We start from the raw sequence: 16,869 nt of genomic DNA on the forward strand, positions 1-16,869 counted from the left end.
CAATGTAATTGATGCGGCAGCCCCAGGGATGTAAACCTTTTAAAACAGTTCAGTAATAACTGCTCCCACATTTTCATTCTCACAGATTCACTTTAAGAAAAAAGTGTTATGTATTCCATCTTGTTAGCCATCTACAGGTATATCACAATATTAAACTTAATATGAAATGGTTTCTGTGCCACAATAAATCGCAAAGTCCAGAATAAAGCAATGTAAAAAGACAAATTAAAATTTTATTTTGACATACAAAACAAATGAACAGAGTTTTTGTACAGGTATCTTCTGCAATGCACGGAGGCGCGGAGACAATGACCGAGTATGAATATACACACAGTCATATTGCTGTATTACATACTTATCTAAAAATATCTGCCAAATCACTGAAGTCTTTCTGGTCTGAATAGAAGAATGAGTTTACACAAAAAGCTTTTTCCCCTCCCATCTCCAAATGATTCCATTCTTTTAGAAAATGGTAAAAGGTACAGTTGTCCTCTATACAGCCGCAGAGTTTTTGTCTCAGCCAGGTAAAGGTCAGAGAAAGGATGGAGAAGGTAAAAGGTTTTTCCCCTCATCTCCCAACTATTCCATTCTGGTAGAAAATGGTAAAAGGTACAGTTGTCCTCTATACAGCCGCATAGTTCTTGCCTCAGCCAGGTAAAGGATGGAGAAGGATCTGATGTGTAATGTTTTCCCTTTGCTTGGAGTCTCATCTTTGTTCCTGTTTGGGGACCATGTACTTGGCTCTGCACATTTTCCCTGGTTTTCACCAAAACCATTGTAAAAGGAAATCCTGGTGATCAAAGCGAAAGGTGTGCATACTTGTGTGGTAAATTTAGCTATATATTATTTGATTTTTTTTTTTATAAAATACTTTTGGCTCAATGAAATAAAAAATACACAGACACCGTTTGATTTAAGACAATCTTAAGAACATAAATAGCTGGTTTCATAGTGAATAAGAAGAAACAATGTCTACACCAGGGAAGAAAGGCAAATGGTCCAAGGCTGAAGTCAGCACTAATATCATTCTTGTTCATGATCATCCTTTTCAGTAGCACAAGCTGGTAGCCAGATTTACTATTCTCTGGGTGCAAGGTCCATCAGAAGATAAAGTTCTTTACACATAAGCATGTGACCTCCTCACCAATGCTGGCAGTGAGCTTTTATTTTAGTCCCATAGTTTGATGAGGCCATCCCATCCACATGTGATAACTTTTGATGTTTCATGTGGGTGCCATACTGCACCAATGCACACTTTGTCATGAGCTTTAATTCTGCTGTACAGTTTCGTGGTCTTCCAATCCCAGATGTTCAGCTTTCCATCAGCATCACCAGAAACCACATAACTAAAAGTCATAAACAATAAACACTATTACCATTGAGCAAATACTGCAAAAATAAAATAACTGTCTAAACAAATCAGAAGATCCAGAATCCAGTTACATAAGAAACATATTTTAGGATATTCTGACAAATTCTGTAAAAGACAAACATGATTCCATCCCCACACATCATGAGCACCTACTAGTCCTTTAATATGATGGAAATCCTCACTACTTAAAAGTTAGGAGAGGGGTTCCCCATGCTTGAGTCTTATAGTAAAGGTCAAGACTGCATTCAGCTACCTATATTGCTTTTATGTAGGACCGCTGCCATTTCAGCAATTCTTTAGTTTGAATAACACAGGTTTGTGAGGTACCGTAAGCAAGCGGCTCATATTTAGGATACAATTATTGTGATTATGTGGTAAACAAGCTTTACACATTTACTGCGATTACCACAAACAAGCTGAATTTTACGTTTTCCTCCCCTCTTTAAGAGAGACAGTCTTAGGTTGACGGTGGCATTTGGTATTTTGCAGAAAAATTATTCTATGAGCAGGTCCCATCTTTCACTCTTCTGTGGATGAGATTAGAGGAATCCTGAGTACCATGTGTGTGCTGCATGCTGACATATGAGTGTATTGGCAGATCGCAGTGCTGGAATGAATGTGCCTAATACAGGCATGAAACCCCTAATGGAAAGGCAATAGGTTTGCTTTTTTTTTTTAATTATAAATAATTGTTTTTAAATTGTTTTTGTCGAAGCCTAAAATGAAGGTGGTATAAATATCAAGACACCAGGCCTGGAGAGGCACAACCTGATAAAAATGGAAAAATAGTTACCTCATGTCCGGTGAAAAGTCAACTTGACAAGCATAGCCCGCAACCATATGACCCTTAAAAATCTTCTTTTTGTTTAGCCGGAATCTATTCTGTGCGCCAAATATTAAAATTTGGTTGTCCATTGACTGACAGGCCAGCCATTTACCTGGAAATGAATTTGAAAAATACAGTAAGACGACCAAAATTCAACCATCCTATTGTTAGGAAGTATCAGAACAGTTATAAAATCAAAAGAACCTCCAAATCAACACAGACATTACAGAAGAACTATTCCTCAAAAGGCAAAACAAACGGAGCCTTATACTGTGCGGAGTATATGAAAGCTAGTCATTACATTCACAGCGAGCCACAATTAAGGAACAGAATTTACTGAGTTTTCAACAGACGTACACAAAGGTGGACGGGGCAGGAGGCTGGCTCCCCCTTCTGAGGAACAACGAAACCTCAGGTAGGTACACTGTAAGCTACAGAGTACAATATGCATAGTAAAAGTGCAGTAAAGTTGACTGTTGAGAGATAGACAGTGCTGTCCCTGCTGCTGCACTGAGACAGAGGGTTAGGGGGCAGACGGTGGGAAAAAGGGAGGGTGGGCGTCTAGCCTGGGCGAGCCTAAGGATATAGTCCCCATTGTTATAATACCAAGAAGTTAAGTCATTAGAAGAATTGGATATGAAGAGAGATAGAGAATTAGATCCAGGTGCTCAATGTCGATGTCCAATAAAATGTTGATAATGATCATGTAAGTGGGCTATTATTTCTTCCATTCTTATATGATTAAGTTCACTGACCCATGCCCTAACATGCAGGACAGTTGATCCCCATTGTCCTTGCTCGCAGAGAGGAGATTTTTCTTTGCTGCCTTAAGGGGTTTCTGGGATCCTAGAGAGTAAAGCCACATCTGGGGGTTCTGGCCATTTCATGCCAGTGATTCTACTGCATAGCCTGTAAATTGACCTCGAATAAGGTCAGATATGTCAGAAATTGCACCAAATGTGAAGCATGGCGCCTTTTTCTCCACATCTCCAACAATAATCGGAGACCAGGGTGCACCTACACCACCTGAATTCCCCCAGCCTGTGTCCAAGATGGGTGTCCCAGCTCTCCCTCCCAGTCCCTAGTATAAAAGGGTACTGCAATGTATATGCTATTTTTTTTTTAATATTCAAAATGTTTATTAAACAATCACAAACAAATCCATATATACATTACATATCCCCATGCACATAGCATCAATCATCAATGCATTAATAGATTCTCGTCTCTTCTCTCCCCCCCTTCTTTTTTGACCACATCAATATGTATATGATATTTTTAATACTTCATATTATTCGATTGGTTGTTACTTTTTGTGTCTGTATCCCAAGGCACCCCACACCCCCAGGTACCCTCTGTTTGAAATGTTCAAAAAAAAAATAATTTGCCCCGCAAAAAAACAAAAAACAAAGCCACTAGCAAGTATAAAGTACAGAAGCCTACAGCTTTAACCACTTCCTGTGCACCCATATGCTGGGCCCATTTCCTCCCACTTCCCCATATTTCCAATGGCCCATCACAATGATAGGCTGCCTCACTGGCCAATTGCTGGTTCACAGCAACCTGGCATTTTGTTCTGCACACTAGACCTGCTAGCAGTTGTATTTTTATTTACGTGACAAAGTAATAAATCTAAGGGGAGGTCAGCAACAGAGTACATTAGACATAGCTTAAAGTTTCCAATTGTTTAATTTCCCCAGAGTCAGTCTACTTTGCAGTCTACTTACCGTTAGGTGACAGTGTAACCGCTGGCATTGAGTGCATACTTGGCTCTGCTATGTATTTGAAATCCACAGGAATATCCCTAAAACAAAAAAATAAAATAATAATCAGACGAAAGTGGACACATAATTCTTACTTTATATCTTGTATGATCCGACAAGAAAACTAAAGCATCACTATTGTCTTTAATAAAATATATTTACTATATGATTTCAGGATTATAATAGAATAAATGAATTATAATAGAATACTTCAAATGAGACGCAAAGAACTATATTAAAAGGAGAACTATGGGGTCTGTGTTTTTCCCCATAGTTCTCCTAAGGGTCACGGGAGGACATAAAGTAGCGTCCTCCCGTGACCCAAAGCTCAGTATACCGCGAGCTACAGCTCGTGCTATACAGAGACCGCTGCAGCCGGGATGGATCCCGACAATATTGTCGAGAGCCACCGAGCTGCATGATTGACAGCTGGCTCTGCCTATCTAGATGCAGAGCCAGCTGTACCCGCCCCCTCCGCGTCCGTTCCACCAGTCAGCGCAGGATCAGCACGGTGGGGGGGTGGGAAATCCCTGCAGGTAGCCGTGAGTGACAAGTCACAGCTCTCTGCAGGGTCATGATCGAGAAGTGAGCGACAGTATGTGTTCGCTCACTTCCCGATCTATTGAGCCGACGTGCGAGTTTCATTGTCACGCATCGGCTCGAACTATGAGGTTGAGTGAAAAATCACTCACCTCATAGTTCTCCTTTAATTTTTTCATATTGGATAAAAATGTGAATGCTTTTAAAAATTTGGTATTCAGGATATTCAGAGGGCAGTAAGTCACAGTAACCTGACAGTAATTAAAAATGCTTCAAGTATTGTAAACAGCCTTGTTTTATTGGAAGGAAAACTGACTAAATTAAATTGCTGGAGGAATAGAATCCAACTCTGAAAATGAGCTCAAGCTGTTCAAGTGTAATTACAGATGCACACACACAACACTGGAAAAGAAAAAAAAAACTAAATCTAGGTTTGCGAGATGAACAATGACTATCAGCTGATGGAAAACATATGCTTTGATAGAAAAATAGGTGAATGTGCTGATAAAACTAAGCAGTCTCAAATCTTTGGATTGCAAAAGTGACTTTACCATGAGACTTACCACTCCCAAACTCTCAAGCTTTTATCATCCGAGGTGCTTACAAAGCGCCTGTTCTCATCCACAAAAGTAATGGTGTTGACAGCTCCCAGATGCCGGTCATACTCTTGGACAATTTCGCCAGACCGAATATCCCACTGGAAATGTAACAAGCAATCATTACATGGACACAGACTAACTGAGCTCTAATAAAGCCTACACAAACAAAATGACTTTTTTCTAACAGGGAATGTAACACACACAGCCCTTAAATTCGATAAATGAAAAAACGCATGCACTGCTGTAAATGTTCCTTTGTAAACGGATTGTTATAAAGGGTTTATCCCCACATGCTTCTAAATGGCAAATGACGCAACATGGAAGTCAACAGTTCCTACAGAGTGAGATAATGAAATTTCAGTGAAGTTCTATTGTCTTAGGTCCATGTTTTTTCCTGTAATTAGGTTTTTTGTCATTCTAAATGTGGACGTAGCAAACATAATTGCTGACTATAATTCCAATCTCTGCCTCTTGATTAGAAGCTGCACAGTGGTTGGGCCTTATGGTTGCCATAAATTGTCTTATGCAACCCAAATGCATGATGCTCAGGCCAGAACTAAACCAGTATAATATGCAAGAGCTGTGCATCCTCACACGCTGCTTCCCACAGCTACGAATTTTGACAGCCGAACACAGGCGGTGTACGGCCTCGAACGCAGACATACGGACCTGGATTTATGATACCACCTGTGTGTGTGTGGGGGGGGGGGAATAGACTTTAATTATTTTGCTTCCAGAACTGGTTTTGTTTGTGTGTTTTTTATACTTTCTCTGAAAGCAGAGACCCTGGAGAATAAAATGGTAGTAGTTGCAATTTTTTATGTCACAAAATATTAGCTAGCACAACGGTTCAAAATCAAAATATGATAATTTAGTGCATTCAAACAGTTATATTTTAACATAATATTGGATCATATAAAGAGGAGGTGCGCAGTGATGGCACAGTAGAAGCGACAGGTCCTCTAATGTCCTCTAATAGACCCTAATGTCACCTCTGCACTCAACAAAGTGATCAAGCACATATTGTGACAGCTCTAAAAACGAAAAATATGTTTGTCGCTTCCGTCTTCAGTCACCGCAGGGACAAATCAGCAAACAGATGTTCATGGATCATCCGCCACTGTGTCCTGGGCACTCAGGAACAGCAGCAGAACCTGGGATACATGGTGAAAAGTGGGGGCACTTTCCACAGGATGTAGAATTGATTGAGCGCCTTTACAGCAGCCCAAAATGCAGAAGGAGTAGGGACAGGCTGTAGAGATGCACCGATACCAATGTTTTCGGCATCAAATACAAGCACCGATAAAAAAAAAAAAAATCGGTAGTCGCCGATAAAGAATACCAGAATCCTAAGGTAGCGTGGGCCAAGCCGCTGCCCAGCTTCCTGATTGCCTGGGAAGCTGGTGTTCTATTGAAAGCACACAGGCTTCACGCTCCCTTGTGACACTGCGAGGCAGACTGGCTTCCTGACCAATTAAGAAGCCGGGCAGCACAACGTGACCCGCCTCCCGGCTTCCCGATTGGCTATGAAGCAGGGAGGCGGGTCATGACAAGCTGTCCAGCTTCCTTATTGGTCAGAAAGCCAGGCTGAATCGCAGTGTCACTAGGCAGCGTGAATCAGGATTAGGAAGCCGGGTCATGACCCGCTCGGGTTCCTGATTGGCCAGGAAGCCAGCTCCATTCTCCCTTGCGGCACTGCCGGTCCGAAGGAATCTCCCTCTGACCAGAAGTTCCGGTATCAGGGTAAGTATTGGAGCAATTGGGCCCAAATGCTCAGTATCGGTGCATCCCTAACAGGCTGTGTATATATGTAGATATAAAAGTAATAAGCTTTATTAGTATATAACTATATGTATAGCTCAGAATTTTGAAATACCAATTATTTTATTTTTATACTAATATAGCTCATTACTTTTGTATCTACATTGTATACACAGCCTGTCCTTAAAGCCTTTTTTCCCCAATTGATCTCTTGGCGCATTGTCTATAAATGTGGTTTGCTTTGGTACTCTAACAAATAGGGGAAAAAATTGTCAGTAGGAGGAAACCTTAAAGAGACCATGCCACCAACTTAATGACAAACAAATACCGTATATACTCGAGTATAAGCCGAGTTCTTCAGCCCATTTTTTGTGCTGAAAAAGTAAAGCACAATAAAATAAAGTAATTAAAATGTTTACTTGTAGTGTATTCCTTTCCACAAGTGATTTTTTTTATTCATCTGCAATGCCCATTTGAACTTACAAGAAAATGTGACTACTTTTTCGCTAGCTTAACCCTATATCCCTATTGCATGTAAACACCCTCTCCTCTTCTGGGATTGCATTAAAGAAGAACTCTGGGCATATGCAAAAGTGCTGGTCTTGGTCTAGGGTCGACAAAAAAAAAAAATATATATACTTACCCAGATCTCGGACCCGGCTCGCTGCTAGACCGGACCCTGCTGCCTCGTTCTCCCTTAATCTCGTCCAAAACAATAAAGTACCCACAATAAAGGATCCAGTGCCCACAACATGACAGGCCAGCCCTGTGTCATCCTCAAGGTAGGGTCCATAATTGCGGTCCCCCAGGGCTCAGTCAAGGAGTCAACTGATCCAGAAAGCAGCAGAAAGGGGAGCTGCAGTGGTTATAGGGCAGTTGACTTGCTAGAAAAATCTTGGAGAAAGAAAAATCCATACAAATGAGGTAAGCTCTCAGTAGAGAGAAGATATCCATCGCCTAATGAAAATGCTAAGACTTGCTGGGAGAGGAAGGGGTTGTATGGGGCTGTCCCTGCAGTTCTTTTAGTTAGTGTCCAATAATCTGAAGGCAGCTGCATATAACATAAGGTTAAGACTATAGATCCTCTGTCCTGTACGACTGAGAAAATATGCTAAACGCACATATAATCTTATGGGAATTTTTTTGTTACAGTACATAGTCTGGTGACATGGTTTCTTTAAACAGGTCATGTGACAGTCCTATCTGTAAGCATTCTCTGCAGCATTATGCAGACATCACACCATAGGATATTAGAAGTCCCACATTGCACTGTGCATTTCATAACTATAGCACCAGTGCAATATGGAGCATTTCCACCAATATCCAGTTGTGTGCTGAGAATGGAATGTGCTCTCCTTTAAAATGGGCCCATCAAAAAAAAAAAAAGAATCATCAGTAAAGAGGGAAAACAAAATTACAGAACGTTTATTCCCATGCTTCAGGCTGATTTTTTAACAAGAAATAATTATACTTACTTGCACTATTTTCTTATCGGACATTCCAGCCACAAATAAACTCTGTTTATCTTCATCAGGATTGAATTTGACACAGTATGGAACTTTTCTGTTTGTAAATCTTGATATACACTGCCCTACAGAACCAACAAAAGAATATCAATAGGTTTAAACAATCAAATCACTGGGGAAAATATTCTATATTTGATTACGGGGGTTCTCCATTTACGCTGATCCCCACTGATCACTGGTCTACATATGTCAAAATCTCCAAGACTTTATAATGGAAGCGGCCAAGCCAGCTGTTAAAGTGGCACTGAAAACCAAAAAGTGTTTCAAAACCTGAACACACGGGAAACAATATGACTGAAAATACTTCTGGCGTGGTAAACATACAAAGCTATATTTAAAGAAGATCAGGAATGGGTTTTTTTATTAACCCTTACAGTGGGGCTACCCCCGCACTGCAAGGGTTAAAGTGACACTAAACACAGGAGTTAAACCTTAAAATGCATTCAAGTACCTTAACTATTAACAATACTGGAACTTATTTGTGTATCACTCAGCTGTAGATCCTCAAATCATCTCTGAATTCATTCTGACACTGTCCTTCCTTCTGGAGGGTGGCTACTTTGGTTCCCCATGGTCTCTGTGTATGTTGTAAAGTAGACACAGCTCCAAGCTCACTCCCGTGATGGACCACAATTTTACGTTTAGTTTACGAATTTGTATGGAGATAGTAGTCCATCACTGTAGTGAGCTTGGAGCGGTGGTTACTTTACAACACACAGGGACTATGGAGAACAAAAGTAGCCACCCTCCAGAAGGAAGGACAGTGTCAGCACCAATTCAGAGATGATTTGAGGATTCACAGCCGAGTGATACACAAAAATGTTACATTTTTCTTGACAGTTAAGGTACTTGAATGCACTTTTAAGGTTTGACTCCTGAGTTTTGTGTCAGTTTAGGTGCTCGTTTGTGTCTAAAATACAGATATACTCACCCAAAGCTCCACAATGGCCAGCTGTCACCGTAGTCCCTCCAGCATTGGAATCCTCCTCACATCTATACACTGTGTATAGACATTGATCATTTGCAAACCCTAGGCCGCTGCAGAGGAGGGGGAGAGACGTTGGAAGGACCCATAAAAAAAAAGAAGCTGGCTCTGAGCTTTGAGTGTGTGTGTGTGTGTGTATATATCTATATAGATATATATCTCTATCTATATAATCGATATCGAGAGAGAGTGAAAAAACTAGAAAAAAGTAAAAGCTTTTGTGTTGACCACGGCAACAAGATGGAACCTTTCAGTTACCCATTACAGGTGAGAAAACAATAGGCAGGAAGTGTAGTTTTGGAAGACAACTTTCTTAACCCCATTTTTCATAAATTAGCTCCATGGGGCTTGTACACAAAACTTGTAAGATATGTACGTCGTTAATTTTATCGTAACACTTCTGCTGTAATAAACAAACAAGATCGATACATTTTTAAATCAAAAAATGTGCTTGTATTAACTAATTAAAACTACATAGCCTAGGGTTCAGGCTGAATTGTTGGTCCATGCACAGGAACTACAGTCGGCAGATGTTCTTTTACATCGCCAGGTGCTGTAACCACATCAAAGCTGTAATATGAACAGAAATATAAAAACCTCTCTATATCAACTATTACTGTTCAATGCTCTGAAATGCTGCACACTTCTCCAAGTGTTACTGCTAAAGCTTAGGAAATTGGATAAAAGAAGTCCGCCAATATAAACAATACAGTATCCTGCCGGAAATGTTGGGTGCAGTAAATTAAATCAGATGACTCCCCAGTTTGCAACAAATGAAACTCTGGAGAATGCAATTGTCAATGATTTGGGAGTCCAGACAAAAAAACGTTTTCTTTGATCCTCTGCCAGGTTTTTATTACTGTCTGCAGCCTTGTTGCGAAGGTTTTCCCCTCCAAGTGGTAATGTTATAATGACCCTAAACTCAGGAGTTCAATCTTAAAAATGCATTCAAGTACCCCAATTACTACACAAATAAGATACATTTCTGTTAACACTCAGCTGTAGATCCTCAAATCATCTCTGAATTGGTGCTGACACTGTCCTTCCTCCTGGAGGGTGGCTACTTTTGTTCCCCATGGTCCCTGTGTGTGTTGTAAAGTAGCCACTGCTCCAAGCTCGCTCCTGTGATGGACATAAAACTCACGTTCAGTTTACTGATTTGTATTGAGATTGTAGTCCATCATAGGAGCGAGCTTGGAGGGGGCTATTTTACAACACACAGGGACCATGGGGAACAAAAGTAGCCACCCTCCAGAAGGAAGGACAGTGTCAGCACCAATTCCGAGATGATTTGAGGATTTACAGTCCCGGGACTGTAAAATTAGCGCACTGCACTAGTTTGAACGGGCCCTCAAAAACATTGACAGACACACACAACCACAGACAGACATTCTCAACCACACATACACACTCCTAAAAAAAAAAAAAAAAAAAAGGCTTTTTTTTTTTTTTTTTTTAGTCTCCCTACCTTATGAGAACTGGAGTGGATCCTCAGCCGTGGGGTCCAGTGTGGGCTGCTGTGCGGTGATGGAGCTCTATCCATATGTGCATTGCTTGTGCAACTCTCTTGCCCTGTAGAAAGTGTTGGGAGCCAGATTGTGATGTCATTCCAGTCCAGGCACCTCTTCAGGACATGCAAGGGAGGTGTAAGCAATACATGTACGGATGGAGCTCCCTTGCAGCCATAGCCCCACCTTAAGCCAACACTCGACGCGGGCAGCATATTTTAAATGGCTGCTTGGCGCAAAAACTGACAGTGCTGCAGTAGGGGGAGGCTGAGCCGCCTCTCACCTAGAAAAGTGGAAGGCATGCAGCGACCCACTAAACACAGGGTCACGACTCACCAGCTGAGAACCAAGGTTCTAATCTTTACCAACCTTAACTGAACAAAAAAAACATACTTTGGATTGATTTGCAGTTTAGACAATTTACAATGTTACAGCAATCTACAGCTTTTAAGAAATATAGCAATGTATAATGTACCTGTTTCCGAGTCCCACAGCTTGAGATAGCGGTCATAAGCTGCACTCATGAACTGCGTTCCGTTATTGTTAAAACAGATGTCCCGAACAGCTTTACTGTGGCCTGCAAAATAGAAAGCAGGAAAAATGCCTTGACGATATATGCAGAAACAATTACTCAAATAGGCATTTACATGATGTATGGAAACATGTCCCACCATCTTGGGTCTAAGTTAAATTAAAGATGTCACTTTCTGCTAGGGATGCACCATATACCGGTTTTTCGATATCGAGTATAAGTACCGATATTTTTTTGGGTACTCACCAATACCGAGACGGAAGTCCCATTGAGGAAGCCGGGTTGGGTGTAGAGACTCGCTACTGGCTTCCCAATTAGCAGGGCAGCGGTCTCCATGCTCCCTCGTCAACAGGGGATGAGACAGCATGGAGACAGCATTCTAGCCAATCAGGAAGACTGGCAACACGTTATTACTCGTGCCCGGCTTCCTAATTGGCCGGGAAGCCGGCTCCATGCTCCCTTGTCACCAGGTGACAAGGGACCATGAAGCCGGCATTCTGGCCAATCAAAAAGCCGGGGGGCATGTAATGACACGCTGCCCGGTTTCCTGATTGGCCGGGAAGCATGTAATGACTCGCTGCCCGGCTTCAGGATACCTGAAGCTTAAGTATCTGGGCAAGGCATCGGAGCATTTGGGCGAGTACGAGTACTGGCCCAAATACTCAGCACCGATACTAGTATCGCTGCATCCCTACTTTCTGCCACTGGAAATGTAGCAATCTAATGCAGATACATTAATCAATATCCTGTGAATAGTCCATATAACATATCAACTAAACAAAGCTGTGTTTTTTTTATTAACACAGTGTAAAAATAATAAGACTTCAAAAGAAAGGAAGGTTTAAATGAAAACCGCAGGAAAAAGAATGAGCCTGGAGAGAAGTGATTGGATAGACAATTTTGTATTGTCTATGTCATTCTGATAAGGTCCAGGGAATCTTCATTTCGGAGACGAAAGATGAGACCCTGTTGCCAGTCTATAATAAACCAGTTACCTAAAAATAAGGTAAATACTTACCTCTCCTGCTGCCCAAGCTGCAGAACACAGAACTGCTACATTAAAATGTATCTAAACCCAAGAACAAAAATGTTATAAATTGCATCTTACCAGTCCTTAAATGTGGTGGAAGCATTAGCCTTTTTTCTGGCTTTTTTTGTTCATTCTCAATTGATGATCCTGCCAGTAACAATCCCTGTCCTGAGCAGTGACTCACTGAGTTCAATCACTCATCTTTATCTATGGAGGAGCACCGTTGTCACCCTGACTGTTTTGTAGTATCGATCTCCTGCACCTCCCACAGCACACAGTAGTTCCTGCAGCTGACCATCACATCACTACTGTGTGCTGTAGTGACATGGAGGTCGGTGGAAGAAGCCATTGAGCTCTGCAAGTGATTGACACTCTGGAAATCTTATCGAAGCAATACCTCTTTGATGAAGCAGCATTCGGCAGTGGGAAAAGCAGCAGAGGTAAACATTTACCTTCCTCTTTTGAGCTAAAAGGTTTATTTGCCATTTGAGATTGGTGATGGGATCACTTTAAAGATATGAGCCTACAGAATTACACAGTTGGAGATTAAGAAACTAATCAAACAATAATTTTAAAGATTAATACTATACCTATAAAAGTCCGTAAACATCTTCTTTCGTTGTACACTTCCCAGAGCTGTGAGAAAGTGATGAAAAGTGATGAAAAGTGATTACTGACGTATTCATCTTTCATAGAACAATAGCAACAAGTAAAGAGAATCACATCAATGTTGAAATCTTTATGACTACCATCTGCAAGGAATATGCAGTAATGTTAAAGGTCATAACTGGCACAGGTCTCAGATAAACACTTGCTTTCTCGAAGGTAATAGACAATACGTTTCAATAAAGGGCATATATGTCATAAGCATCCAGATAAAACAAGTAATAACATGCACAGATACACTGCTTGCAGGTGGCTTACTGAATTCAGTCCTTGTCCACATCCCCTTATCAGAAAAAAGGTAAAAGGTCTGCCATCCTCAGGGTAAAAACAGGTCACTTAAACAAATACAGGTGAAACTCGAATAATTTGAATATCGTGCAAAAGTAATTGCAGTAAGTGCTGCAAAAGGGGCCCAAACCAAGTACTGAGTACATATGCATGCTTGTACTTTTCAGAGGTCCGATATTGTTCTATGTACAATCCTTGTTTTATTGATTGCATGTAATAATCTACTTTTTTGAGGTTGTGGATTTGGGGTTCTCGGGGTTTTCATGAGCTGTAAGCTATAATCATCACAATTATGACAAATCATGGCTTGAATTATCTTGCTTTGCATGTAATGAGTCTATCTCATATATTAGTTTCATCTTTTAAGTTGCATTAGTGAAATAAATGAACTTTGCACGATATTCTAATTATTCGGGTTTCACCTGTATGTCTCAAGGACAACATTAATCTTGCAGACAAGCACTTAGCACTATTACTATATACTTACTATATATAATAACGTAAGTCTACTTCCATCATGGGGAAACACAAGGAAAATTATACATTTAGCACAATAACGCACCAATTTGCCTTTGAGACTAAAAGCTAACATTATGATTTTACAGTAATTTTTGTGCATTCTTTTTAGTAGCTGGGGTTTGTGTAACTAAAGATGTATGTTTCGCTGGAAAATTAATTTTATGATATATACACTGAATACTGAATGTATTTCTAAAGACTTGCATTTTAATTATTTGAAGTATATATTTATGGAAACTTTCTTCTATCCACGTCTCACCCGAAACTGCAGCAAGATTGGTAGTAAAATCACGTTGAGCCAATTAGGCTCAATTGCATTGCTTAGCATGTTTTCAGGCTCCCTATCTCCCCAGGCTACTGGCCAGCAAGCCTTACCCTCTACTCGTGCTACCCCACCTGCAAGGCTTCTCCTCTTACCAGACACTCGCTGTGGCATGGCAAAGGCGCACGGACATAAAAAACACCCCACAAGAACAGGCTAAGAAGAATAGTGATTAGGTCTCCTCTTTAGCCTGGTCTCCAAAAGATGCTCCAAGAAAATAGCTGCGGTAGATAGTTGATAGGGGAAATGGATGGAAGCAGAACATTATGCAAGTACAACTGCCACACCTCTGTTCCTCAGCTTGAGTTACCGTATTTGCCAGCATATAAGGCGACTGAGCGTATAAGACGACCCCCTAATTTTTCTGTTAAAACATAGGTTTTGGGCTATACCCGTCGTATAAGACGAGTATAGCCCAAAATAATGTTTAAATACACCCACTAATCTCCTTATAATAAAATACATCGCTCGCCGTGATTGGCTCAGCGCGGTCTACTGTATGTAGCCGAAGCTACCGTACATTCAGTATTAGCGCACATCCAGCGGGCTGACAGATTAGCCTCCCTGGCAGTCTGAACAAAAAAAAGGAAAAAATATACCTGGCGTATAAGACGACCCCCGATTTTCGGGGGATGTTTTGAAGTATAGAAAGTCGTCTTAAACGCCGGCAAATACGGTAGGCATGTATGTAGCCATCTGTGTTACATAACAGAACAAGACTGCCTCAAAGCAACATGCTATTGATGGGCTGTCAGCTTCAAAAACCAAGCATGCTTTGTACCCATCTTAGAGGGAAGGAAGCATGAATAAACTTTGTTAAGAAAAGACATGTTCTTGGACACTATTGCACTCGAAACAAAGTTTAACTGAAATATAAGGTTTTAGCTTACTATTTTTACCCGATACAAACCTATGACTATTGTGAGCCTATACTAACCTTAATCTTGCAGTCCATGGAACAAGACAGCAGTAAATGTCCAGAATGAGGATATAGCCTCACAGCACTGACTCCCTTGAAGGAAGATAGAAAGAAAACGGATTTAATTCAAATTTTGCAATACAAAATAAAAGATTAAAACATTGGTTGTAAGGTTTCTGAATTAAAATAATTTAGGAATGTGGAATACCAATGCAGGCAGAAGCTCCTTGACCATATAAATGTGGTGCAGGCGGGGTGCTGTTAAGAAGTCACAGAAGTCTTTGGTGAATCCCAGTGTTAATACAATGAACACTAGGGTTACAACTAACGATTATTTTTTATAATCGATTCATCGGATAAAAAAATAAATACCATAATTTAGGGATGTTCAGATACCAAGTACCGTACTCGGTACATGTACAGATACTTTTCCAGCTCCAAGACTAAACTAGAGAAAAATTCAAAAATTAGGAGACAGTTGTCACTTTTAAGGAGCACACAGAGCTCCTGGGGTTTGTGCATCCCTGTTTTAAAGTATGATTCTTTTTATATAAATATATATTAGGGATGCACCAATTCCATTTCTTACAAGTACGGATACTTGTCCAAGTACTCACAGATACGAGTACTGATACATTTTTGTTTATTGTCATGCGACAGTTTTTCTAAAACAATATCTGGTATCTGAACATCCCTACCATAATGAATTTAAAATAAAATACACAAATGCAGTATTACAAAAAAAGCTAACTTCAGAATAAAATTGCATGCATAATTTATTTTAATATTACAGGAACCGATCAGCAAATATTTGACATATTTGCTCATCTGCCCGCAGCTCTCCTCCCCGTCCTGCCCAGCTCGGTCTCCCGATAGCTTTCTTTTCCCCGATGGGCGCCAGAAGGTGGATCGGTTTGGTGACTCTCCTCACCACTGGGCACCGGTTGCTGGGGGCTGTATGCCCTCCGATCCCCGCTGAATGCATAGGTGATCGGAGGAGACACAGAGCTGAAGAAACACCGGCTCCCAGAGCGGAGGAGAGAGAGAGAGAGAGAATTAGGGGATCCAGATCAACTAAGTGATAACGATTCCCATTATTGATTAATCGATTTGTAGGTTTCAGCCCTACTGAACACCGCATTATTTCTTACAATGCACTTAGTGACTTTGCCAGATTCTAAATCACAGGTCATTTGCCAGGAACATGCTACATACAGAGGCCCTGCTCTACTTAATCTTATACAAAAGCATTTATTGACTGTGGAGATTCCCACGCAGAACAGCTGAGGGGTGTCTGGGGGTGGTGCTTGGCTTTAAAATCAGAGCAGAAGTTAAAATGTAATGAGGGTACTTACAGATACAACAATGAAAACACTAATACATTCCTTTCCCACATTTAGTGTTTGGATACAACACAATTTTCCAGTAACTGTTGGAATGACTGTTGATCTAAGTTAGTTAAGAATGATGTGCACAGTCACTGTTAAACAAACAATATTTTTTACCTTTGTATGTCCAGACCAGACATGGATCTGTTTCTTGGGCAGGTAACATTTTTCTGGAGGTTCTGTGGACCGTAGATTAACTTCCACATCTTGAGGAACGTGGATATATGATCTGCCCTGGTAATCATACATTTCTTTAACTAAAGAAAGGAAAGAAGAAAAAAAAAAGGAAACAAGAGGAAGGAAGGTCAGGTAAGGATATCATAAA

The 16,869-nt window shown here is 40.7% G+C and overlaps 1 protein-coding gene across 1 annotated transcript in view; it reads right to left on the reverse strand.

The window, feature by feature from the left end:
* Positions 1 to 1,102: 1,102 nt before the first annotated feature.
* Positions 1,103 to 16,869, reverse strand: part of CDC40 (cell division cycle 40) — a 51,879-nt gene continuing 36,112 nt past the window's right edge. The window contains exons 7-15 of the mRNA XM_018560276.1: positions 16,662 to 16,801; positions 15,175 to 15,249; positions 13,033 to 13,078; positions 11,356 to 11,457; positions 8,337 to 8,452; positions 5,065 to 5,198; positions 3,926 to 4,002; positions 2,166 to 2,310; positions 1,103 to 1,346 (exon numbers count right to left, since the gene is read on the reverse strand). Coding sequence (XP_018415778.1) covers positions 1,169 to 1,346; positions 2,166 to 2,310; positions 3,926 to 4,002; positions 5,065 to 5,198; positions 8,337 to 8,452; positions 11,356 to 11,457; positions 13,033 to 13,078; positions 15,175 to 15,249; positions 16,662 to 16,801 — 1,013 coding nt within the window. The 3' untranslated portion in view covers positions 1,103 to 1,168. The remainder of the gene's footprint in view (positions 1,347 to 2,165; positions 2,311 to 3,925; positions 4,003 to 5,064; positions 5,199 to 8,336; positions 8,453 to 11,355; positions 11,458 to 13,032; positions 13,079 to 15,174; positions 15,250 to 16,661; positions 16,802 to 16,869) is intronic.

This window comes from Nanorana parkeri, unplaced genomic scaffold, assembly GCF_000935625.1.
Source record: "Nanorana parkeri isolate BGI_ZX_2015 unplaced genomic scaffold, ASM93562v1 scaffold445, whole genome shotgun sequence".
NCBI lineage: Eukaryota > Metazoa > Chordata > Amphibia > Anura > Dicroglossidae > Nanorana > Nanorana parkeri.